The sequence below is a fragment of the Mus musculus genome, chromosome 17 (assembly GCF_000001635.26).
Source record: "Mus musculus strain C57BL/6J chromosome 17, GRCm38.p6 C57BL/6J".
In the NCBI taxonomy this organism is placed as follows: Eukaryota; Metazoa; Chordata; class Mammalia; order Rodentia; family Muridae; genus Mus; species Mus musculus.
Genome location: NC_000083.6, coordinates 27,143,478 through 27,169,131, shown reverse-complemented (window position 1 = coordinate 27,169,131; position 25,654 = coordinate 27,143,478). Strand labels below are relative to the sequence as shown.

The following is a 25,654-nucleotide window of genomic DNA, read 5'->3' as shown; positions in this document are numbered from 1 at the left end:
GGCCTTACTCTGGACCTGAGATCTTCTGAGCATCCACAACTCGTGGCGAGCCACCTGAGGTAGCTGGGAGTGGGTGGGGGTGCCAGGTGAAAGAGAGGACATGGCCTAGCCCAGCCTTGTCCTTCCTTCTGAGCAGGGATAGAAAAGAAAACAGAGAAGGTTGAGGTGGGATCAGTAGGTCTGCAAGTGCTTAGTAGGGCTGTGTATTAGCCAGGATTCTCTAGAGTCCCAGAACTTATGGAATGACTTCTATATTGAGGGAATTTGTTATGATGACCTACAGTCTGTAGTCTAACTCCCCAACAATGGGCAGCTGTGGGTGGGAAGTCCAAGAATCTAGTGGTTGCTCAGTCCCATGAGGCTAGTTGTTTCCGATGGTCTTCTGTAGATGTAGGTTCCGACAGATGTGCTGGCAAGTAAGTGCAGGTGAAAAAGAGAGTCTTCCTTCTTCCCATGTCCTTATTAGACTTCCCGCAGAAGGCGTGGCCCAGATCTGGGATTTGATTTGTCCCAGGCTGACCTTGAACTCAGAGAACTCTTTGCCTTAATCTCCTGGGATTAAAGGAATGTATTACCTTGCCTAGGCCTAAACTTTTCATAGCCACTATGCCTCACGATCTCCATGCTAAGATCCAGGTCAGAAGCCTGTGTCTTCCAGCTTCAAGATCTGGATCATAGGTGAGCCCTCCATTTCTGGATTGTAGTTCATTCTAGATATGGTCAAGTTGACGACCAGGAATAGCCACTACAGACTGCAGACTCTCTCTGTGTGAGACCTTGGGTCCTACCCTAGCATTACATAAAGGACAAGTGATGAGAGGATTTCATCAGGTAAGGGCACACGTCGTCAGGCCTGACCCTGGACTTCAATTCCTGAAACCCACATGGGGAAGAGAACCCATGCCTACAAGTTATACTCTAACCTCCACAGGAATGGCATGGCATGTGTGTGCCCTTACACATGCATGCACACAGATATGTATGTATGTATGTATGTATGTATTTATCTATCTATCTATCTATATGTGTGTATCTATACACACACACACACATATAAAATGATTTTTTAAATAAATAATTGGGGACTCTGTAGCAATTAGTACCTAGACTTCAGAACCAGTCACACTTCAAGATAGCTGAGCTGAATTCTCTTTCCTACCTTCTCCTACTCCCCCAAATTTTCCCCTTCTTCCTAGTCCCTGCCCACCTTCCTCGTCTTTCCTCTCTCCTCTTTCCCCTCCCTCCCAGACCCCTGGCCCCACTCCAGAGCTGTGGATACCAGCTGACAGCTGGGCATTCAGGCCTAGAGGGTCAGGTGGTTTCCCTTACCCAGGCCACTGACAGCCTAGATCTGGACGGGAAACTCCACCCGGGCCCCAGCGGGAGAACTGAGCTGGGCCAGACCTTTTCCTGTGCTTGCAGACAGAGGAGGGCACTGAGAGACAAGAGCCCCTACTGCACACTCCCTGATACCCCCCAGAAAGAGGCTCTGGTGAGTGCAACCTTGATGTAGGATGGGGAAGAACCATCTTACTGAGCCCTGGATGGTTCCAGGGTGAGGGACAGAGGGTGTCAAGGCCATAGGCCAGCTCCCATGGTGGGGTAGCTTCCCTACAGACTGGTTGGGAGTCATAGGGGATATAGGCCTGTTGGAGGTGCCTGTGACTTGGAATTTACCTGTGCGTGCGTGTGTGTGTGTGTGTGTGTGTGTGTGTGCATGCTTGTGCAGGCTGGGGTGTGCAGGGGCTGGGACAGGCAGCAATTTAGAGATATGGGCATATGTCCATGTCCCATTTCTTCCTGTCCCCTTAGCATGACCCCCTCTCCCTCTTTCAGCCTGCACTAATGTGCTCCCCCTGACCCACAAGTGGGCAAGCCAGGTCTACAGCAGTGGCTATGGATTATGGGTGAAGGGCTGGAGGCAGCCACGTTCCTTCAGACTGGGTTAAACCTTCCCAGAGGCAGGCATCCGAGGAGAGTCCTCCCTCCACACTTTGGAGCCAGGGATCAGCATGTCCTGTCCCATCAGCCCCACCCTTCCTCCTGATGAGACCACGGGGTCGGGTGACATCAGTACCTGTGGGTGGTATCTTAGGGCCTGGGTGCAGGGACACCCTGGAGAAGGTTAGGTGGCCGAGGGAAGTCACTGAGAGACATTCATAGGAGACATGAACCAAGGCTAATGACCTCTGCTGCCCTAGACAGAGGCAGAATCTTGGAGACCCCACGCCTGCAGGGTCTTCAGTGGCCCCCGAGACCTGAATCTGAGCCATTTCTATGATCTCAGGATTATACATGGAGGTATGGGAGGGGGACGCAGCCCCACTCCTTTGAAATAAGGTCTCATGTAATCCAGGCTGGCCTTGAATTTGCCATTATAGCCAAGTCTAGCCTTGAATCCTACATGTTCGCGCCTCTGCTTCCAAGCTCCAGGGCTATGTGTGTGCACCGCCATGCCTAGCTTAGCTCTGCGGTTTAATTTTTCCTCTTGAAAGACCTTATGGGAAAATGGAGAGGATGCTGCCAGGCATGCTCGTGTAGCCCATACCGGACTCCATGCATTCTTTCTGTGTCTTGCCACACTTCCTTCAGAAACTACCCATGAGACATCAGGAATCCGAAGTCATTTATGAGAGGCTCAGGTCTCACAGCACACCTCACTCAGTCCTGACAGAACCCCAGGGTCATGATCCTTCTGACATGGGCCACATCTGCCCCTGGATCAGGAGGGATTCATCTGATTAAAGCTGTGTTAGACCAAGAGCCAGTCCTACTTTTAAGATTCCTCTCAGTTTCCAGAGACCCTGCCTCCACCCTCTGGTTCTCTCTCCAGAGGCCCTACCTCCACCCTCTGATTCTCTCTCCAGAGGCCCTGCCTCTACCCTCTGGTTCTCTCTCCAGAGGTCCTGCCTCCACCCTCTGGTTCTCTCTCCAGAGGCCCTGCCTCCACCCTCTGGTTCTCTCTCCAGAGGCCCTGCCTCCACCCTCTGGTTCTCTCTCCAGAGGCCCTGCCTCCACCCTCTGGTTCTCTCTCCAGAGGCCCTGCCTCCACCCTCTGGTTCTCTCTCCAGAGGCCCTGCCTCCACCCTCTGGTTCTCTCTCCAGAGGCCCTGCCTCCACCCTCTGGTTCTCTCTCCAGAGGCCCTGCCTCCACCCTCTGATTCTCTCTCCAGAGGCCCTGCCTCCATCCTCTGGTTCTCTGCCACATGCCCGTTGAATTGAAGGTACTTACAGATGGGGAGTCTGAGGCTGGAGTCCCTCCTGTGGGGGTTCCCTGAATCTAGGCCCACCATGCTCTCTCAGGAACCTAAGAAGCCCTCCTCTGCCCCTATGCATTCTGCCTCCTCTTGGCTGCATTCTGGGGCCAGCAGCAGCCCCTCCCCTCTGCACAGGCACTTGAATAAATCCTCACCAGGCAGAAATCCTTATGGTTGCTGTCTTGTTCACTATCAGCCGCGGGGAACAGCAATAAACTTTATGAACATTGGTTGTTACGGAAGGAAACCTGCAGGCTGCTGGGGGAAGTGAGAGTGTGAGGCATACGTCTGCAACAGTGTTGTGTTGGCCTGCGTTGCCCTGTGGCATTCTGCTCCTGTGCAATCCAGGGCACCTGCCTGTGTGCAGAGCCATTTCTCAGCCCCTGTCGGTCCCTGTCTCTACTGAGGCAGCCATAAGAGGAGACAGACCCAGTCTTGATGACTTCAGAGCTTTTTAAAGACATTCCTGATGGGGCAGGAGAACTTCAGCTGTGGGCTCTGCACTCTGGGACAGGTCTGGACAAACTCAGGGTGTCCCAAGAATATGCCCACTGACTGTTAGCTGTGGAGGGGCTACTGGCTTTAGTCTTCAGACAGTGTTAATCCCTCCTGGATATTCCTGGCATCCACACGTGTACTGCTGCCCTCTGCCGGGGAAGGGTGTGCTGGCAAGTCTCCCTAAGAGATTCACTCCAGAAATGGGCAGTGTAGGGTGCTCTGGTGGGAAGAGAACATAAGAACAGCAAGCATACACACATGCATGCAAACACACACACCACACACACATACATGCATACATATACATACACATAAACACACACCATCACACATACATAGATACATACACACACACATACACACACCACACACACACACATATATGCACCACATACAGACACATAACACACATGGACACACATACTACACACATACATATATACACACATACACACACATATACACATAAACACACACATATACACACACACATACACACAGCACATACATATAAACACATACACACATGGACACACACACTACACCACAAACACCATATACACATATACACACATACACACTCATAAACACACATACACAAATACCACATACACTCACCACACACGTGTACACACATGTATACATACATACACATATACCACACACATACGAACTACACACACATATACATACACGCACACACATACACATGTTCTGCATAATTCTTGTGCTCTTACCTTTAAAACTGTTGCTGGAGGCTGGGAAGTGTGGTTCAGTGGATAGAGAGCTTGTCTGATACTCAGAAAACCTAGGATCCTGTCCTCAGCACTGTATCACTTGGGCATGGTGGCACACTCTGTAATACAAGCATCTGAAACTCCCCAGCTGATTACCACCTACGCCGTCTGAAATGGGTTTGGGTCCTCTCATCTCTAACAGACTGAAAAGACATTCCCTCGGGCATCACAAGGACACTGAACAGTACCTGTCCCAAAAGCAGGAAAATGAAACAGAATCAGGAAGACTGTGGGTTCAAAACCAGCCTCGCCCGGAGACCCTGCCTCAAAAACAAAACCAAACAAACCCAAATAAGCAACAGCAGAAAGAAATCTGTTGCTATCTCTACCATAACACGCCATGCTAGCCTCTGGCAATCCCGTGTCTCCAGGACACAGACCTCTTGCCCACATTCAGGGATCAATCCTGTTATATAAAGAAAGGCAGCAGACATGGGGAATGGGCTGCAAGTCATGCCCAGAGGTCTTCGTTAACAATGTCCGAGGTCCTGGGTGCAGCTTAGAGGCCATGGGACAGCGAAGCCTGCTGGGCAGGAACCACTGAGGAACAGTGTCCCAACCTTGCTTCTGCAGAGCCCTTCTAGGGTGATAGTCTCTAGCAGTCAGCCTTCCCCATGCCCGCCCAGTCTCGGCAGCGAGCTCAGAACATTGCATGAGCTGCTGGGTACATTTGTCAGTGGCTGAAGGGCTTCCGAACTCATAATCATGGCATTAAAATTGTATTCGGTTCTCAAGCTGAGGGAATGTTGGGAGATTTTAAACATTAAGAGGGAAAGCGGGGGAGATCCCTTCTCAAAGAAAGAAATTGGTATGGAGATAAGTTTCTGGGCCGAGGGGTGTGGAGCGTGGCCCCAAGAGCCTGGAAATGGTGCCTTCCTGGGAAATAGATGTTCTCTGAAGACACATCTATCAGCCACGGCCAGGAAGGTGACGTGTGCAGCCCCCCAGAACTCACTCTGTATTGATCCCACCCAGCCAGAGAACCAGGCAGGCCAGGCAGGCCTAGGGCTCCTGGGTTGTTCTCGAATGGACTTACAAACGCCATTAACTCCTTCTGGAAACATAACCCTCCGCCTTTGCAGCCTGGATGGGCCCGGATAATGCACGGCCCTCAGCCACGTGGGGAACTCTGAAACTCCCCTGCCCATTACCACCTAAGTGGTTTTAAATGGGTTTCGGGTCCTCTCATCTCTAATAGATTAAAAAGATTTCCCCTCAGGCATCACAAGCACGTTGAATGGTACTTGTCCCCAATTGGTGGCTCGGAGAGGCCTATGAAATGTACCTGAGAGCTTTGGAGACGAGAGGGCAGACCATAAACCACTCGGCGTTTGAATTGTGTGGCCCTGCTGTGCCTTGCTGCAGTCTCTTTCTTAATAATGTCCTTCCCAGAATGCCCTTCCCGCGAACACCTGAGGTTTTTCAGGATATGTTCTCTCTGAAGGCTTCTGTACCTCTGTAATTTGAGTGGGGACTGTCCCCTCCCAGGCTCTTCTCTGAGGCCCAGCAAGCTTGTGTGTGTGTGTTGTGTGTGTTGTGTGTGTTGTCTGTGTGTGTGCGTGCATACAACACTCACACACACATGCTAAAGGTTGATGTAAAATGTCTTCCACAGTTATCTCTCCACCTTATTTTTTTATTTAAAATTATGAGTATGTCTCCAAACAAAAGACAAAAAAAATTAAGTATGTAGGTTTTACATGTATGTACCATGTATGTGTATATGTGTACTATGTATGTCCCTGATACCAGCAAAGTTCAGATCATCTGTTGATACCAGCAAAGTTCAGATCATCTGATCCTCAGAACCAGAGATATCGATTGTTGGAAGCCATCAGATAGGAGCTGGGAGCCGACCCCCAGTCCTCTACAAGAGCAACAAGTGCCCCTAACCACTGAACTCTCCTTCCAGCTTCTATTTCTTCATTTTTGAGACAGAATCTCTCTACAGCCCTGGCTGACCTAAAACTCGCTCTGTAGAACTAGAATTCACTGTGGCCTTGATCCACTGCCTCCACCTGCTCTGTGTTGGCACTAAAGGTGTGTGCTACGGTGCCTAGCAGCTACCTTATTTTTTGAGACAAGATCTCTCATGGGATCTCCAATTTGGCTAAGCCCCAGGAGCCCCCCCTGTCTCTGTGTCCTGGGGCTGGGGTTACAGGGGTGTACCACTGTAGCACATCTGTCCTTCCCATGGGGCTGGGGTTACAGGGGTGTACCACTGTAGCACATCTGTCCTTCCCATGGGGCTGGGGTTACAGGGGTGTACCACTGTAGCACATCTGTCCTTCCCATGGGGCTGGGGTTACAGGGGTGTACCACTGTAGCACATCTGTCCTTCCCATGGGGCTGGGGTTACAGGGGTGTACCACTGTAGCACATCTGTCCTTCCCATGGGGCTGGGGTTACAGGGGTGTACCACTGTAGCACATCTGTCCTTCCCATGGGGCTGGGGTTACAGGGGTGTACCACTGTAGCACATCTGTCCTTCTCATGGGTGCTGAGATCTAAAGTCAGATGCTCAAGCTTCTACAGCAAACACTTCAGTCACTGAGCCTTCCTGCCTCCCCCTTCCTCCGACCTGCCCCCCAGCAGGGCAGGCTGGGCTCCCCGTCCCCAGCCTCCCCGATTGTCCACCAGACTCAGCACACACACATAAACACACACACACACACACACACACACACACACACACACACACACACACACCACTCTAGTCACCTACTCCTGCCCTGTCTACTGCCTCTCTTTACATACCTGCCCTGAGCAGGTCTTCTTCAATCTCTCCGAGGCTAAGCCAGCCTCTCCCCTGCTCTTGGTCACTTCTTAGGCACCTTAACCTCAGCCCAATGCAGAACTCCCCAGCCCTTCCATAAGGACCCTGGTTACTAACTATGCAAATCAGTAGGATTCACTGTGGTATCCCGGTGTGTGCAGGTGGAGGACATGATTCATGCCCACCCTTTCTGGTCCCAGCCATTGCTCTTGTACTTTCCAGTCAACCTTTTAGGTTTCCATATGAGAGAACATGCTGTCTATTCGTGGTTCTGGGACTTGAACCCAGATCTCTGCTCTTATCATTCCTGGGCTATACCCCCTCCTCTATCCCAAAGGACTCATTTTTCAGCATAATTTCCCCCCTACCAGTAAGCCTACAGTACTTTTTTGACTATTAGAATTTGTTGATTGAGAGGGGGAAAAAAGAGAGAGAGAGAGAACAAAACTCTAGGAATCCCATAAATGTCTTTGAATGAATTCATGCACCGGTTATTACAATGCTCATACATGCTTGTGAAATGGCCGCTCCCCCTCCTTTCAGAACAGGGAGTATTCCCCAACCTAACAGAGCCAGGCTGGCTGCCACTCAGGCCTCAAAACTTCAGGAAAGGGCTTGTCCCGATGTGGCCTTACTCACTACTGGCCCTACAGCCGCACCCCAGAGGCCCAAGTTAGCCTGAGGCTTCTGGAGTGCAGCCCAGTGCTACTTCATTGAGGACATGACCCTGCCACAGGGCAGGAGGGGCCAGGGATGGGGCCTCCTGTGCACTTGCTGGGGCAAGGGACAGCCCTTTGCCGAGCCCCTTCTTGCTAAAAGCATTTCCACAACTGCTAGGGGTGTGAGGAAGAGGTGTGGGCTAGAAAAACCTAAGCAGGTAAAGGTCTCCTGTAAATGTGTCAGAATGGGGTGTCCCTTCAGGCAGGTGCCTCACTGGAGAGTCACCCATGCACTGACTGATGCCCATGTGGAGGAGTCTTGTGTGTGTACACTGTCCCCTGAACCTCGTGACAAGGCCACAGCAGTGGACAGTAGAACAAACTCTATCACCAGCTCAGCCTCAGCCTCTGTGAGCTGTGGTTGAGGGAGGGGAGATTGTGCCTCCTGACAAATCTGAGGAAGGACTCACAGGAAGAAGGGTAGGGACTTTGGGTCTGCTCAGAAGGCCCAGACAGGTAGGGCTGTTGATCTGGGACTTCTAGGAGAAGGGCTGGAGAATGGAAGCCACCGCCACCTCCACCTCCACCTCAGACCCACAGGGTCGTGGGCCACCATACAAAAAGGAGTGAAAGGAAAACAAACCTCAGACACCTCGGGCCAGTACAGAAAGCCACGGTCCCACATCTGAGCCCATTCTGCATCTGATCCATCCTCCCCAACTGCCTCACGACTGCAGACTGTGCATCCCAGGAACACAGAGACCCTCAGAGGCCTAAAACATAAAGCCTGCAAGAGCAAGTGCCTCAGTTGACCCAGCCATCAAGCCCAGTGTTCTTAAGGAAAGGCACTAGATCTCTGCCCTCAACCCCAGATTCAAGGATGGAGCTCTGCTCCAAAGTGCAGGATCTACTCTGGGAATGAACTCCCAGAGTAGGTGTAGCCAGGCCTGAGCATCTCACCTCTGAGAGGACAGGAAAGAAGGGCCAGGCTCTAGTCATCAGCAGGAAGGAAAGAGTCTCTACTGATGGGGACACTCTCCTCACATGGTGCTGGCAGCCTGGCCAGAAGCTCTTCACAGCCCCTTGTGGTTCTCCCCGTTCTTTTTCGTTTTCCTTTTTCTTTGTTGTTGGTTTTTCGAAACAGGGTTTCTCTGTGTAGCCCTGGCTGTCCTGGAACTCACTCTGTAGACCAGGCTGGCCTCGAACTCAGAAATCCGCCTGCCTCTGCCTCCCAAGTGCTGGGATTAAAGGTGAGTGCCACCACTGTCTGGCCTTCCCCTCTTTCCGAGCACCCCACCAGGACAGACACATTCACTCAGTGAGGTGCAGGGACCATCTAACATTGGGGGGACAGTAAAGCTTGTGTCTTAAAGGTAGGTTACTCTGACCAAATCCCAGTCTCTCTTTGGGGCTGTTTCCTGACTTTTAAGGTAGATAACAGACATCTGACGATAACCATCCTAGCCTCCTAGCAAGCTGGGAGCTACTGAGTGCAGACAAGCCTGGCAGGTCTTGGTTCAAATCTCGGTCCTTCTCATACCAGCTGGTGCACACAGGAAACCCTCTTGACCTTTCTGTTTCCTAAGCCAGAAAATGGACTGACAGCTCAATGACCTCATAGGGTCGTCGTAAAGGCTAGAAATTCCAGTGACCTTGGAGGGTCATCATAAGGCTAAAGCATCCAAACTACTATGTGACCTACAGCCAAGGCTACGTGTGTGGCAGTACGAGGGACTGCGTGGAACAAGGCAGTGTGTTTTGGCAGGCTTGAACTGGCATTTGAGAGCCATGCCTGGCAAGTATGGGGCTGTTCTCAGGGAGACCGGTGTGACACAGGAGCCTAGCTAGCCTCCTTCCAGGAGTGGCTATAAATGAACTTTACAGACTAGCCATTCCTCTAGTTACCATAAGTGACACTGCCTGGGGACAAGGTAAATCTCCACAGGCTGAACACCCTTGAGCCACGTGGTCTGGGTCCCATTTCCTTATCTGTCCACACATATCCCCAGATTCTCAAGGATCCTGAAAGCCACCCCACCCCCTGATCTGTCCCCCACAGACCCTCACACACCCCCTCACACACACGGGTGGCCTCACTCCACCTCAGGACAGAGGTTCAAAACGAGCCCTCTGGGTTTCCTGGCCCAGCCTCTCATCTCAGGCTTTTACCCTTGCCTTCCCCAATAACCTCACCAGCCACCCCAATATCCTAAGCAAATGTGTAGGTGCCAGGCAGGGCCTGTAGCCCTTCCCTCTCCAACAGGCGCACTCTGTGGCCTGAAGGACACGGGCTGGTTTGGAGACCCTGTGTGACAGGGAAAGGCCAGACTTGGACTTTTCATACCGTGGTACGCTCGCTGGCAGCCCAGGCAGCCGGGAGAGCCTCTGTAAGCCTAAGTCCAATGAAGTGATAGGCACTGCTGCTTGTGGAGCCAGCCAGCCATGCCCAGGGCCTGGAGTGAAGGTCAATTAGAGGGTTAATGATGCCCAGTGCTGCCCAGTCTCCAGCAGAGGGAGAGGTATTAATAACTTGTGGTGAGGGCCCTGCTGTGGGAATGTCCTCTCAGATGGGACAAACACTCGGGCAGAAGAGCCTCCCTCACGGACTCCTTGACACTCTTCTGAGAGAGTTAGAATGACTTTAGAAACTGGTTTTCCAGAGTTTCAGGGTTTGTTCTAGGTCAGGGAGGCCCACCTTAGGGAGCTCAGAGGAGGTGTTGGTGCCAGGCTCAGGGGACTTTCTGGACCCTTGTCTTAATTCTGTGCCTGACTCTGCATCCTTGTCTGCTGCATAAAGAAACTGAGGCCCAGGTGGCTTCAGTGACCTGCCCAAGGTCACACAGTGGCTGTATATGACAGTCATAAAAAATATCACAAATTGCTGGAGCATAGCTCTGCTCTACAGAAATAAAACAGCCCTGTCAGACAGCGGGGACCCAGCAGCTCTGTTGGCTTCTCCCTGGGTAGAGATGGATGTTTCCAGAAGGAGAAAGAGGCAATGTGGCAGGAGAAGTCAGGACTAGACCCTGAGCCTGGAAACTCACTCTCATGCAGGTTGTTTGTGAGTTTTAAGTTTCAGTGTTTAAATCCAGAAGACGCAGGGTGTTATGTAGTCTCACCCTTGAGTCATAGAAGCAGACCAAGGCCAGCTACTAATAAAAAATCATATCAAAAGCAAAACACAACACAAAGTCTAAGCAAAACTGAGTCCACAGGCAACACACTGGTACACACTGGCACACACCAGTACAAAGCCAACACACACCCAGCACACACCTAGAATACACCATATAATTTCTGTTTTTTTTTTACTTTTTTTGTTTTTTTACAGAGAAGTCAGCTGCCGGACAACCCACCTGGTGGGGACAGCAGCTTCTCCCTCTTGCCTTCCTTGGGAGGACTTGGTGCCATGGTGGTGCGGCACAGCTCGGACAAGGGGAAGATAGGGGTGGGTGTGCCACTGGAGCCCTTCCTGCACCAGGTCGGGGGCCACCTGAGTGTGCTGCAGTATGACGCCTACACAGTCTGCAAGCCCCTTGTCTCCCAGGAACAGAAATTCTATGAGTCCCTGCCACTGGCCATGAAGTGCTTCACTCCGAAGTACAAAGGTGAGTAAGGGATGGGGTCAGGGTGGGCTCAGCTGCTGCTGCTACTGTACTGTCACTGGGCATGGGGTGTAAAGGGCTGTGTGGAGACAGAGCCCTCATCCCTGCACCCAGTAGGGCTGTGCTGGTGCTTCTTCACTGAATCGCTCCAAGCTCCCATATTGTGAGTGTTTAATGGCTTTGGAGATAAGGTCAAGCCACTCAGCATCAAAGAATTGGCCATGGCGTCAAAGAATGCCCAGTCCTATGGGGTTCTGATGGGATGTGTGTTCTACTCTGTGCTTTGGGAGCAATCGTGGGTGTGGCTGTGGCTAAACATAGGACCAAGGGAGGCTTCCTGGGCCTCCCTCTGGAGAGCCAGGACAGACAGGACATGGGGAATCTGGGACAGGACTTGCTTAGGAGTCTAGAATACCTACTCTATACAGACAGGGCAAAGGCCAGGCTGCCTTTTGGTGTGTGCGTCTGAGAAAACTATAAGGTGGGCAGGGTGTGTTCTGGAGCCCAGGACAAGGTGGTGGTGGGAAGAGAGCTCTTCTTGGTTTTCTTATCTGATACCCCTCTCCAGATCCAAGGGTAAGAGTCTGGCCCACACCCAGGAGTTGGCAAATGAGGTCCTACAGAGTTGACTGCCAGGTGCCAGCCCAGAGCTGAGTGGGTTCCTAGAGGACAGGCCCTCCGTAAAGAACTTAGTGTTTCATGACTGAAGGCTGCTGCCCTATGCCAAAGGGTCTGCAGGGACAGCAATTATGACACTCAAGTAAGCCCATCAGAAACCATTGTGGGGAGCTAGGGATGTGCCTCCGTCCTCCGGAGAGCGTCTGCCTAGCATGCGTGAGGCCCTGGTTTCCATCCCCAGTTCATGCCTGGAATACTCTTTCTCAGGAGTAGAGACAGGAGGACCAGACGTTCAAGGTTGCCCTTGGCTACGTAGCAAATTCAAGGGTCAAAAAATAAAGAAACCGGCTGTGGTCAGCGGCAGGACAGCTGGGGAGGCTAGATGTGTCTGAGCTGGTGCTTCTGAGTGTGAAGTTTCACCAGGACTCCTGGACTCCATTCTGGACCTGTCAATCAGAACCCAGGGTCATGAGTCAAGTTCAGGTTTAACACTGACCATGGACAAGAATGATGGCTGCTGGGCACCACCACGCCCTGGGCCTGGATGTGACTTCTGAGTATTGTTTCACACTGGGCCTCTGTGACGTCCTGGGAGGTAGGAGAGTTGGCCGTCTGTGGGGCCCCACTCTTACATGCCCCAGCCTTTCCCCACGGTCTTCCGAGGTCACAGGCCAGTGCTGTCTGGCTGGTCATTGTTTATCTTCTCAGACAATTCACTGGAATTAATGTCTGTCCTTCTGTAACTGAACTCAGCATAGCAAAGGGTGGCAGGTCCTCGCGTGAGGCGGGCTGCTGCCTGCAGCAATTCACGCTTGCTTGGCGCAGCTCTGGAGCTAAAAAAAACTGTGGGGATCTGCCCTGGGCAAAGGGGAGAGGCTGCTTGGGTCTTTAGGAGACCCCCACCTCACTCATGCAGACTCAATGTCCTGTCTATGCAGGCCTACGGTCTGCTGGGGATGACAGGGCACCCTCGGGCACTGGACACCTGCCCAGACAGACCTCTGGTTCCTGGGGATGCCTCTTTGGGCTCTGCTAACTCCAATTAGAGACGCTCCCTTCTTAGAAAAAAAAAAAAAGGCTTACAGCCACAAATAAACATTGTAAGTTAAAAATATCATAAATTAAAAAAAAATGCACTTAACAGACAGAGTCTACCTCATGCCCCAGCTTAGCATGTGACCACATGAATCAACTGGGGGTGGCAGCCCCTGCCTGGTGTCCTGAGAGGCCTGTGTCTTGTATCACCAGTCCAGGAAAAGATCAAAACTGAGAAATCAAAAGATGTTTTCTCCTGGATACATTTTGCTCCCACCATCAAGAAGCAGGGAAGTCGTAGGTCAGACTCTCCTGCGCTGAGGGATGCCGCTGGTACCTTTGGCCGAAGGTTGTAGCTAAGTGGACATGCCACAGGGTCTAGGTCAGCCTTGCCTTTAGGATGTCTTACAAATGGTGTTTCTAAACACAGTGGGGAATGGCTGGAGCCAGGAACCTCCTGACTCCCTAGGATAATGGATGAGTACCAGCTAGCCTGAGAGGGCTTGGTGGCACCCCAAAGCCAGGCTTTGATGAAGCAGAGCCTGGAGCGTGATCCAGGCAATGTGAGGAGACCCTATAGGCTCAGAGTCCAGCAGGGCTCCCCCAGTCACTCTTAGATACTCGCAGTAGAGCCGGGGACCAGTAACGGAGGTGGCTGGTTTTAATCAGTAAGAAGCTGTAGTGGCCTGTCCCTGGTACTTGCTCTGGGCCATTGCAAGAGGCCCCAGTTTACATAAACCTCATAACTCCTCTCAGAAGCCAGCACTTTCATAACCCCAGAGACGCAGATAAAGAAAGCCAGCTTGCCTGGGGCTACACAGCCGAGAGAGGTGGGCCTGGGGTGTGAAGCCCTGATGTCTAGCTCTGTGGGTTCTTGGCTCTATTCACCCACTCCACTGAGATACCTGGCGTGTCCATTTCAGGGTCCATCTAGCCCCAGGAGGGAGGAGATGGACTCTCTCAGAAGTACTTAGGCAAAACATCATGCCAGCCAGTTAGATAACCTTCTGCTTCCGCATAGAAATAGCTTTCGCAGAGAGGTGGAGCCATTTCTAAAATGGCTACTGCGTGCCACGGAGCCCATCACAGTGCCTTCCCCGACAAAGACATCAGGGAGAATTTGGGCTAGGATGGCATTCTGAAGGAAAGTGCTGTGTCCCTGCAGCTTGCTCTAGACCTTAGCTGGACTCCTAGTATGGCCCTCTTGAGGCTGAGTTCCTTGCCTCTCAGTCAGCCTTGGGTGAATGAGCACAGGCACCCGGGCTCAGTTGGTAGAGGGTTTGGCCAGATTCATATTACAGATGGCGGCGGTGAATGTTCTCATAAGCTTAAAATAAGCACATGATACAATTTCTGCCAAGGCTCGGGAAGCTGTTTGGTCAAACCGAAATTGCTGAGATGCTCCGGGCATGCCAATCGTGGCAGTAAGCACTCTGTCTGCCCAGCTGGCACGCTCTCGGGCTGAGATGCATGGGACGGGCTATGGCAAGCCCCAAGGCTCCCAGTAGGGCCTCAGCAACAGATCCCAGGTCTCCAGGTCTCAGACCCACAGACACGAAGCCTCCTGACTGTATAGCGCAACCCAAGCACCGGAGAGTCTGCCTTCTCGTGGGTGAGGGCAGGCAGCTCAGCACAGTTTACAAGGGAGATCTCAATGGGCCGGCTCCAGGGGAGAGCTGTGCTGAGCCCCGGCTGGGTGAGAGAGGAGAGAAGGAGGTCACAGGAGCTAGAAGACAGCCGGACAAGATGATGAGCCCATCAGAAACAGAGAGAGAGCTGCAGGAATGCTGAGCTGGAAGCTCTGGCTGTATGAGAAATGGAAATGACTTTTGGGTTATATCAGTTGTGGGTTATTTGCACCCCCTCTCCCCGGCCTTTACGCAGGCACTCGACCCGATGAGCTCAGACAGGCGTGGGGCCTGGAGCAGCGGGGAAGGTCACATTTCTTGTCTCTCTGGGGAGGCCTCCTGGGCACAAGCTGCCAAGAACTGTGTTTTCTGGCAGCCGTGTCACCGTAGGCTCTCAAGTAGAAAAGGCCATGGGCTGCCAGATGGGAATGTGAAGTCTAAGAGACCCTAAAGGACATTGCTTTTAGCCAGTGGAGCTTCCTGGACCCACTAGGCAGCTGGAAGGGCACAGACTCACTCCAGGACAGGCACGGGGGCGGCTAGGGCTCTCCCTTTGTCATAGAGGACTCACGTTGAGAGCTAGAAAGGTCTCCTCCCTTAACAAACACCTCCTGCCCGAGGACTCCAAGCTAGAAACGCAGAGGCCATGCAGGGCTCGACTCATGACTTCTCTGTCCCCTCCACAGAACAGACCAGCCAGAACCAGTATTTCTGGGAACACAGCAGGAGTGTCCCATATGCACTTGTGGGTAAACAGAACCCAATTGTGTCAGACTTTCCATGGAATCTTGGGAAATGTGTTATAACATGCCCTTTCCTTAGCAGGCACGTGTTAGGTGGCTCTGTGGCACACTGGTCATGTGACCTTGGCTCAGACTCCACCCCCACCCCGACCCCCAGCCCTCTGCATCAACTTATGGATGTGCTGTAATTTCAAAACCACAAGGGGAAAGTGCCAGTCCTGGGCCACATAGTGTAGGAGAGATAAAGAAATGTCCCTATCTGGCCACCCCCAGGCACAGAATGAGGGAGCTTGACAGGAGTGGTTCAGGATGATGCTGGTGTCAGATAAGCACAAATATCAACAGCATTATTTACTACTCTGTGTCTTCAGGACATGGAGACCTGGGAGGGGTGGAGGAGAAGCAGATGTTTCAAGAGTCTGAGAGAACTGAATGTCCCTCCCCGCTGCAGAATGAGGCCACTAGGAATCTGAGATGACAGAACTTGCCTAGGGATTCCACTGGGCTGGGTATAGTGGACTCTGGAGAGCCACCCCAGGAGTGGGGGTCCACACTGACAGTCCCCAGGGACTGGGCCGGGATTCAGGAAAATAATTCAGCAGGCTTCCCTGTCTGCTCAGGGGAGTAGCCACTCATAGGGGGGAGGTAACCAAGGAGCCTGGGGAGAAACAAGTATAGAGCACATAAAACGTGTGACCCTACCTCCTCTCCATCTCTGTCAGTAGGACACAAACCATGTTCAAGAGAGTTTTTGTAAGGGGCTCTTTGCAGAAATCCATGCAGACTCGAGTGTGCACTGAAAACTGTAACCACTTCAAGCATGCAGGGCGGGAGGGAGGGAGAAGAGACTCCAGTGGAACGTTGCAGCACCTGACCTACCGACAGGGACACAGGGCAGGGACACAGACGCTGAGTACCTTCCTTTCCTGACCCCTCACCTCCACAAGAGCCCCACTGCCAGAGCCACTGGAAAGTAGAGAAAGCACAGGAAGGCATGGGGCACTGGATGGGGTCAGCTCCTCAGCACCAGGCAGGCAGACAAGCTGAGAAGAGGGTGAAACTAGGAAGGAAGGAAGGAAGGAAGGAAGGAAGGAAGGAAGGAAGGGAGGAAGGAAGGAAGGAAGGAAGGAGGACAGGACAACCAGATGCCCTGTTCTCAAAGAACGGAAGGCTGTCTGTGATGTGGGACTAGGACAAGGCCAGGAACCACAGAGGGAGGCCGGGGCTTCTCCGTTGTGACAAGGACTCCACAAGGTGACTGTGCAATGCTAACTGCCCCTCATCCATAGTTTTGTGTCCCACCAAAGTATCCGAGGAGACTGCAAAGCATTTCAGATGAGCTCAGGGGAGGTCCTTGCCTACACAGCCCGTGACATTCCTGCTTTGATTACCAGCTGTGGAGGTTAAAGGCACCCCGTGTTAGGGAAACCTTGAAGATTCTAGGGCAGTGGTGTCAAGCTCCCTAATGCTGAGACCCTTAAATACAGCTCCTCATGCTGTGGTGACCCCCCCCCCCACCCATAAACCTTTTGGTTGCTTCTTCATAACTGTAATTTTGCTACTGTTATGGATCGTAATATAAATATCTGATATGCAGGATATCTGATTTGTGACCCCCAAGGGTCATGACCCACAGGTTGAGAACCACTGATCTAGAATTTCCCCTAAGAACGACACATATCCCAAATCCCACATGCTATTATCTTCAGCCAGCGATGACGGCTGGGTACCGATGGGAAAGGCAGAAGGGAAGACTGTCTGAAGTAGGGCAGAACCTTGAATCCTGCAGCTGCCTCAGGAGGGCTTTCTAGAAGAAGCTGGCTGGATGAAGACAGATGAGAGGATAGAGATGGCTGAGCAGGCAGAGGGGAATGGAAAAGGGATGGGCCAGGCTTCTCTTCATTGGCGCCCCCTGGAGGCGGGGAAGTGGGAAGGCACCTTCATAGAGGACCAGCTCTAAGGGATCCCAGGTTGTATGTGGATGAATTGTTGGTCCTGGTGTGATGGGGAAGGCGTGAGCAACCTTGAAGTTGGGAATCTAATTCTAGAACAGTGTAGGAAGTGTGAGCGGTGCGGTGAAGAAACAATCCTAGGTCACCCCTAGCTACAGGGTAGGCACTGGGGACATATTCGGGTTCAGGCAGAGCCACCCTAGTCTTGACTCTTCCTTGAGAGAGCTTCGAGGGAGAGAAGGAAACTGCCTAGGGCCATCAAACTCAACAGTTATGACCCATGACCCAGTGTGTTCTCCCCTCCCTCCTGTGTCCTGCAGGTACCATCACAGTGCGTCTCCGGAGAGACAGCAGAGGCCACCTTGGCCTGGTTGCCAACCCACTGAAGGAGAACCTGGAGCCTTTCCAGGTCTCCCCAGAGTCCAGAGCGGTAGCTCTCTGGCAGACACTTCAGCAGACAACCGGCAGCGAGAGCAGCCCCTGCCCCCTCACCCAGCTGGCTCGCTCACTGAAGGAGAGGTAAGGACCACTGAGCAGGGAACAGGGAGCTGGGTGACTGTCCCTCAGCATGCACCACACTGTGCCCAAGGCCAGCCAGTCCACGTGGGGGTTAGCTTCTAGAAACTGAGACATTCAGATAAAGGCTGTTGCAAAAGAAAGGGCTGTCCCTTCTTGGGGAGGATGGTGTGTGTTCCAGAGCAGATCTCTGGTACCTGCTCGGTTTAATTAAATACCTGCTTCACTGAGACCATGCAGGTCTCAGGGGGAGAGTATGCAGGCGCAGATCTTGGAATAGTTTACAGAGAGGAAGTGTGCCTAATTTCTCTTGGAAGTCAGCTTTGAGCAGATCGCAGGGAAGAGTTAGGGAGAGTGAGAGCCCCTGGAGACAAAACAGCCCCAGGGGCCTGAGGACCTTAGAGAGATCTTAGGAGCCTCTGATAACTGTCTGCTGACCTTTCCCAGAGTCCCTTGGGGGCAGGAGCTGATACAGTAACGATGTTGCTCTTCCCCAAGGAGCTTCAGATCTAATTAAGTTTTTGGTTCAGCGCAGGGCTGTCCCTTCATAGCTGGGGCCAAGATGCAGAGCATACTCTAGAAGGCACTGTGAGGTCTCAAGGACCTCACACACCAGGGCATGAATCTAGACCCCTGACCCTGGAGGTTCCAGGTGGGGTCACATCCCTTCCCTTTATCACCTTGATAGCAAGAGTGGATCTAAATCACTCCAGCCCTTGGGGGTAGCACATCTAAAAAAAAAAACAAAACAAAAACAAAACAAAAAACACTGAAGAGACCTATACCTGGCATGATCTGGTGTCAGGACCCTGTGGTGTCTCTAGTGGCTTGGTGAGAGTCCTATGCAGTGGCTTTTGTCAGAGGCCATGCCAGGGAGCCCAAACGATGAGCCACAGCCATCCTTTTTCCTCTGGCAGCTGCTGAGCTATCTTCAAATGCTTCTCTCTACAGTGCAGCCAAGGTGCTCCTGAGGTCCGACTGCCACCTCAGTACCCAGGCCTCTCCGCTGGTGGAAAGTGAAGATGGGAGCCAGGTGGAGAGAAAGGGCTTTAACCCATGGGGCCTGCACTGTCACCAAGCCCACCTGACTCGTCTGTGCTCCCAGTACCCAGAGGACAAGAGACACCGTATCCTTACTACCCTGGAACCTAGGGTTGCTCACAACCCCTAGGGCAGGTATGAGCAGAGGAGGACAGAGAGGGAGAAACAGATGGACGGATGGTACACACGTGCGCACACACACAGGCACACACATGCACGAACACACACATACATGCACACACATGGACACACAGACACATGCACACATGCACTCACATATACATACAAATGCACAGGCACTCACAGGAGCAGTCACATACAAGCAAATACATACATGCACACACGGCCACACATACTCAGACTTATGCACATGTACACACATACACACACAGGAGAAACAGATCTAGGGAGATCTGAAGGTTTGAACCCACAAGCCCAGGGTCTTGAAGAAATCAGATTCCTTTCAAAGGAAAACTCAGAGGGCATGGGGACATCCCACTAGTGGCTAAGCTAGAGCCTGGCTTGCATGTCTCTGGCACTTCAACATATGGGAGAGATGGAACTGTGTGACTGGGGAGACAGGAGAATCTCTTGCTAGGACTAGGTAGGGACAGGAGGAAGTCTCTCTATGTCTCACTCCATTGCAACATCTCTTCCCTTCAGATTTTGCCTGCAGCCCATGAGCTGTGGAGAAACCCTAAGGGGAGGCAGACCTTTCCCTACAACAAAAACGCCCTCCATCCCTCCCCTACCTACCCACCCCTCCACTCTATCCTAACTCCCCTCCCATCCCCCACCCCCCTGGCCAGGTAGCTTAGGCCCCTCAACCCTCTGAGTTCTTCTGAGAAAAATAAAACAAAACCAAACCTGGTGGCTGCTCTTGCCGTATTTACCAGGACACATCTGCCGCCCTAATCCCTAAGAGGCTCCCGAAGGATAATTACTCTGCTGAAATTAATATTCCTACAACTTCCCTCCGAGGCGAGCATCAACCCCCTGTCCCAGAAGGTGCAGGCCCATTCAGTGTCACACAGCATCTGGAGGTCTCAACCCTGTGAATTCCCTGCCACAAATGTAAATTGGCCATGGCCTGCCAGGAATTTCATGCCTGCGTTTAAATTTCAACCTCAGAGCAAAAATGGAAAAGAGGAAAAAAAAATCTTCTCATAAACTCCCCTAAATAAATGGACTTATTAAAGCGGGCTGCCAGCGAATATCTTGCATCCTTAATAGCCAGGCTCATGGGTGAGGCGGGAAACAGGAGGGAAGAATGGGGGGGGGGGGGACCGACCCCTCCAGCAGCCTCAGCTGCCCTGACTGACGACCTCAGAGCGAGCGTTCCTTGACCTAGCGCATCCAGGGTTCTTGCTGTTGGAAAATGTGGTGTCACAGTACAAGCAGCCCTGCATCCTGGATCTGAAGATGGGGACCCGCCAGCATGGGGACGATGCATCCGAGGAGAAGAAGGCCCGTCACATGAAGAAGTGCGCACAGAGCACCTCGGCCTGTCTGGGTGTGCGCATCTGTGGCATGCAGGTAGGTGCTGAGGGCTGGCTGCAGGGGTCAGAGGCGGGCATCCCCGTAGGTCTACCACACTCTCACTCCACCCCCACCCCCGCCCTGTACCCTCCCTTCCCTGCAGAGCTCCTTGCCATAAGGGAGCAAGGGAGCAGCAGAGGAAGCTGATGGATGGATGCTTTCCTTTTTTTTTCCTTTTTCTTTTTCTTTTCTTTTTCTTTTTTTTTTTTTTTTTTTTTTGAGCCCTGGCTGTCCTGGAACTCACCTTGTAGACCAGGCTGGCCTCCAACTCAGAAATCCTCCTGTCTCTGCTCCCAAGTGCTGGAATTAAAGGTGTGCGCCACCACTTCCCGGCATGACGGATGGCAAGGAAATAGATATTCTTGGTCTGAGATGCCAGGTGGAGGTGGTTGGTTTTGTTTCTAAAGATTTATTTGTTTTATGTATACGAGTACACTGTCCGATGTCTTCAGACACACCAGAAGAGGGCATCAGACCTTATTACAGATGGTTGTGAGCCACCATGTGGTAGCTGGGAATTGAACTCAGGACCTCTGGAAGAACAGTCAGTGCTCTTAACCACTGAGCCATCTCTCCAGCCAAGAGTTTTGAGACAAAACTTCAAGTATCAGCCGGGCGTGGTAGCGCATGCCTTTGATCCCAGCACTCGGGAGGCAGAGGCAGGCAGATTTCTGAGTTCGAGGCCAGCCTGGTCTACAAAGTGAGTTCCAGGACAGTCAGGGCTATACAGAGAAACCCTGTCTCGGAAAAACCAAACCAAACCAAACCAAACCTTCAAGTATCCCAGGTTGTCTTCAAACTCCTTATATAGCCAGAGCTGACCTTGGATTCCTGATCTTCTGCGCCCACCCACTGAGGTTTGAGATTGCAGGCTTTGCTGTAATTCTTGTTGTGTTTTGTAGAGCTGGGATGGAACACAGAGCCTTGGCGGCAGACTTACCACTGAGCTGCATTCCCACCCCACAGGTGGTTTGTTTTTTGGTTTTTTGGTTTTTTTACAGAGCACCCATGAGGATAGTCCAAAACACCATTTTGGGGCAGTTAAAACTTTATGCAGTGGTCCTGAGGGTCCTCCCCTCTTTGGGAGGGACTTATTTTTTTAAAAATATTTATTTATTTATTATATGTAAGTACACTGTAGCTGTCTTCAGACACCCCAGAAGAGGAGATCAGATCTCATTACAGATGGTTGTGAGCCACCATGTGGTTGCTGAGATTTGAACTCAGGACCTTCAGAAGCACAGTCAGTGCTCTTAACCACTGAGTCATCTCTCCAGCCCCCGGGAAGGACTTTTAATGACGGTGGGGGGCCGGGGTTAGAGAAGAGCTGAGAAAATACACCTGATGGCTTACTTCTCCCATATGCGTGGCGGAGCTCAGCCCTGTCCCCTTCGGATGTGGTGTAGCAACTGACTCTTGAATTCCCGTTAGCTAATCTCTCTTCGACATTCAGCCTTGCTTCTTTTTGCTGCTTGATTGGGTTAACCAATGGGAAGGTCAGAAGCCACTGAACCCAGTCACAGGGGTGGCTTGTTCCCTTACTGCCTGGGTCCCACACCTCCCCTACCTCTGTTCTTATAAGATGATGGCAGGACTGTAGGGAAAAAGGCAGGACTCCAGCCCATCCCCCCAGCAGCCTGTCTACTCAATACAAAACCAGACTCTGCTTTGACGGTAAACATTATAGCTTTCCTTAATTGAAACTGCCACCCCTTGAAGCTGAAAGTTGAGTCCATAAATTCATTGCACAGATGTCCCTGGGAAGGCTTGGAATGCAATCCTCGAGAGAACAGAACGAGATGATTTGTGGAGTGAAAGGAATCTCTCTGCGGACCTCCAGCCTTCTGCAAGTGATCTGATTTATCTAAAAAGTGACGCTTGTCGTGTGTTTGCAGAGGCTAATTTAGCAGCCCATCTTCAGCCTTCCAAAAGCTTATCATCTCTTTCTGATTAAAAACAAAACAAACACATTATGTAATACGAAGGCAAGACAGGCATCAAACAGGGTTAGCCAGTTACAGGCAGCTCTGTCTCCCGGTGCCAAGTCCCCCCCCCCCCCCCTTGCTGTTGCAGCTGCAGGTTTTGACTCAGTCTCTATTGCCCCCTGGGCTGTCTGGACTGGGTGTGGCCACCATGGTATCCTCAGCAGCATCTCTCTTCTGCCTGCTCCCTTTGAACGGCATGCCAAGGGCAGGAAATAGAGGCAGTGAAGAAAGGACCACTTGCTGGACAGGGAGGGTGAGGACCTCTCTGACTCCCAGGCTCCCGGCAGCTGTGCTGGCTGCCTGCAGGTCCTATGTATATCTGAGCTAGCCTGTTTTCTTTACCTGGAGACAATTCACAGACATTCCAAGCAATGTCTGGAAGATCCGTCCCTGAATGCTTCAAAGCTGTGAGAAAAGACTCAGTAACTCTGTGGAAGGAGAACTTAATCGGAGTGGCTCTCCGAGTCTGCCAGCCTGATTTCAGATGCAGCTACCAGCTTGGGTTTGCTAATATCTGAACTGAAAGTGGCCAGAAGCCAAGATTTAAATCACGACTTGGAAAGTTGATATCGGAAATTCACTGGAGAGGAGATCCAAACCTCAGAGTGGTGCGCTGAGGGTCACCTCTGCAGGTGAAGGATCTTTGGGCCTCGGGTTGGGACTAGACCTGCAAAGAAAATAGTTGAAAATATACACATCACACTGGAGCATGATGAGAGACCATCTCCTGTGCATCTTGACTGCTGTTTCCCAAATCACCTGGAAATCACTTCATATAGGGGCTTGTCATGCTGCTCCTGTAGAACAGGCAAGTTTGGTTTGGTTTGAGATACAGTAGCACTGGCTGGCCTTGAACTCACTGCATAGCTGAGGATGACCTTGAACTTCTGATTCTCCTGCCTGTGCCTTTCATATGCTGGTTTTACAGGCTTGCCCCACAGTGCCCAGTTTATGCAGTACTGGGGATCGCACACAGAGATGTGACCTTGCTAGACAAGCTCTTTGTCAACTGAGCCATCTCCTACAGCACTTTTCTTCTTCTTCTTCTTCTTCTTCTTCTTCTTCTTCTTCTTCTTCTTCTTCTTCTTCTTCTTCTTCTTCTCAATCCTTTATAATCCTTCATATATATATTTTTCCCTCTCTCTCTTGTCCAACCTAAGGTTTATCAAACTGATCAGAAGAGCTTTCTCTGCAAAGATAAGTACTATGGAAGGAAGCTCTCGGTGGAGGGATTCAGGCAAGCCCTTTCTCAGTTCCTCCATGATGGAACCCGCCTCCGCGCCGAGCTCCTGGAGCCCATCCTGCGTAGGCTGCAGGCGCTGCTCACTGTCATCAGGAGCCAGAGTTCTTACCGCTTCTACTCCAGCTCCGTCCTCATAATCTATGATGGGGAGCCTCCCCAGACCACCCAAGGCAGCACTTCTGGCGGCGTCACTTCCGGAGACCCGGCCAAAGTTGATGTCCGGATGATTGACTTCGCTCACACGACATTCAAGGGCTCCTGGAACGAGCACACCACCTACGAGGGACCAGATCCTGGCTATATTTTTGGCCTGGAAAACCTCATTGGGATTCTGCGGGATATCCAGGAAGGAGAATGAAGCTTCTTGGAACTTTCTGGGATTTTTCTCTGGGCTGCAGAATTTTGCCAAGGGACCCAAGCTAGGGTAGTCTAGATTTCCCCTGTAGGTGTCTTTGTAATAACCATATCTACCTTCAAAAGCCATCTCTGCATGTGGCGGGCGGTGTTGACAATTGCTACAGAAATCTGCTCTGCAGGCAGCCACCCCCCACCGGGCAGCTTGCACAGTGCAGTTACAAAATGGGGTGTCATTGTCAAGTGCACAGGAGGGTGTAGCCTGGGTCAGAGGCTAGCACTGTGGTGCTGCAGGGTGCCTGCATTCCAGACTGCTTCTCTGTTGTCAGGCCATGGTCTTCAACCCCTAAAAAAAAACCCCAGGAGGGAGAAGACCCTGGAAGAAGCCTTGAAGAATATTCTGCTTGTGTGGATCAGCCCCTCCCCAGGTAGACAGAGCTGATGCCTCCCCCATGAGTCATAGGTGGGACAGGGATGAGTGATCCCCCCCCAACTAAATGTGAGGGGGAGGATCCCTGCAGCCTAGTGGAACTAGCAAGTTTTCCACACTGTGACCACGTGATGTCCCTGACCTGGAACCGCAGCTTCCAGAGGAAGCAGAGTGTACCCACAGAGGAGCCCACAGTGTTGGGCTGTATTCTCCATTTCTATTTATTTATTATTTTGGGTGCAGGTGGGGGGTGTGCGTTGGAAGCAGAGAACCTAGAAGACCAGGAACCCCAAGACGATGTTTACAAGCATGGTGGACACAAGTAAATGAGAAACCAGAGCAAACAGGTCTAATGAATTCCTTCTTCTGCAGCATTGAAGCTTACTACAATGCCCTGGAGCCCAGCGCTGCGCTATGCTCCCCAATTAGGGAAATAAATTTGTTAATAAAATTGCTGAGGTCACCAGTGATTACTGGTGCGCCTTAATATTCTTTCTGTTTGTTTATTCTGATCAGCGGGCTGCCCGGTACTTCCAATTTATGAGAAACTGGTGTGTGCGCAGCAAGAACAGCGCACCAGTTTCCTGTGGTCTCTCAGGAAACTCTGTAGCAATGGGCCTGGGAAAATATTTGCACGGGAATGAGGAGAGGGAGGGCCGAGAGCACAGCTTAGTTGGTAGCCTGCTTGCCCAGGTTACAGGTCACGAGTTCCATCCCCAGGCACTGCACAGCTGGTGGTACATGCTAGTAGTCCCGGCACTTGGGAGGTGGAGGCAGGAGGGTCCAGAGTTCAAGGTCATCTTTGACTACCAAGTGAGCTTCAGGCCAACTTGGGTTGCTTTTTCCTGTCTCAGCAAAATTGCACGTGTCTACAAGCAAGCCCGGGAAAGAAGAGGCCTAGCGTTTGAAACCCCTAGAGCACAGAACTTAGGCACCGGTGGCATCTAATGATAGTATGATATTTCTAAAAATCCACTA

The 25,654-nt window shown here is 51.7% G+C and overlaps 1 protein-coding gene across 1 annotated transcript; it reads left to right on the top strand.

Moving 5' to 3' along the window:
* Window positions 1–1,367: 1,367 nt before the first annotated feature.
* Window positions 1,368–25,161, top strand: Ip6k3 (inositol hexaphosphate kinase 3). Its single transcript, NM_173027.2, has 6 exons — window positions 1,368–1,492; window positions 11,319–11,595; window positions 17,889–18,087; window positions 19,036–19,211; window positions 20,486–20,661; window positions 23,810–25,161. The coding sequence occupies exons 2-6, from the start codon at window positions 11,397–11,399 to the stop codon at window positions 24,248–24,250; spliced, it is 1,191 nt and encodes a 396-aa protein (NP_766615.1). The 5' UTR covers window positions 1,368–1,492; window positions 11,319–11,396; the 3' UTR covers window positions 24,251–25,161.
* The last annotated feature ends 493 nt before the right edge of the window (window positions 25,162–25,654 follow it).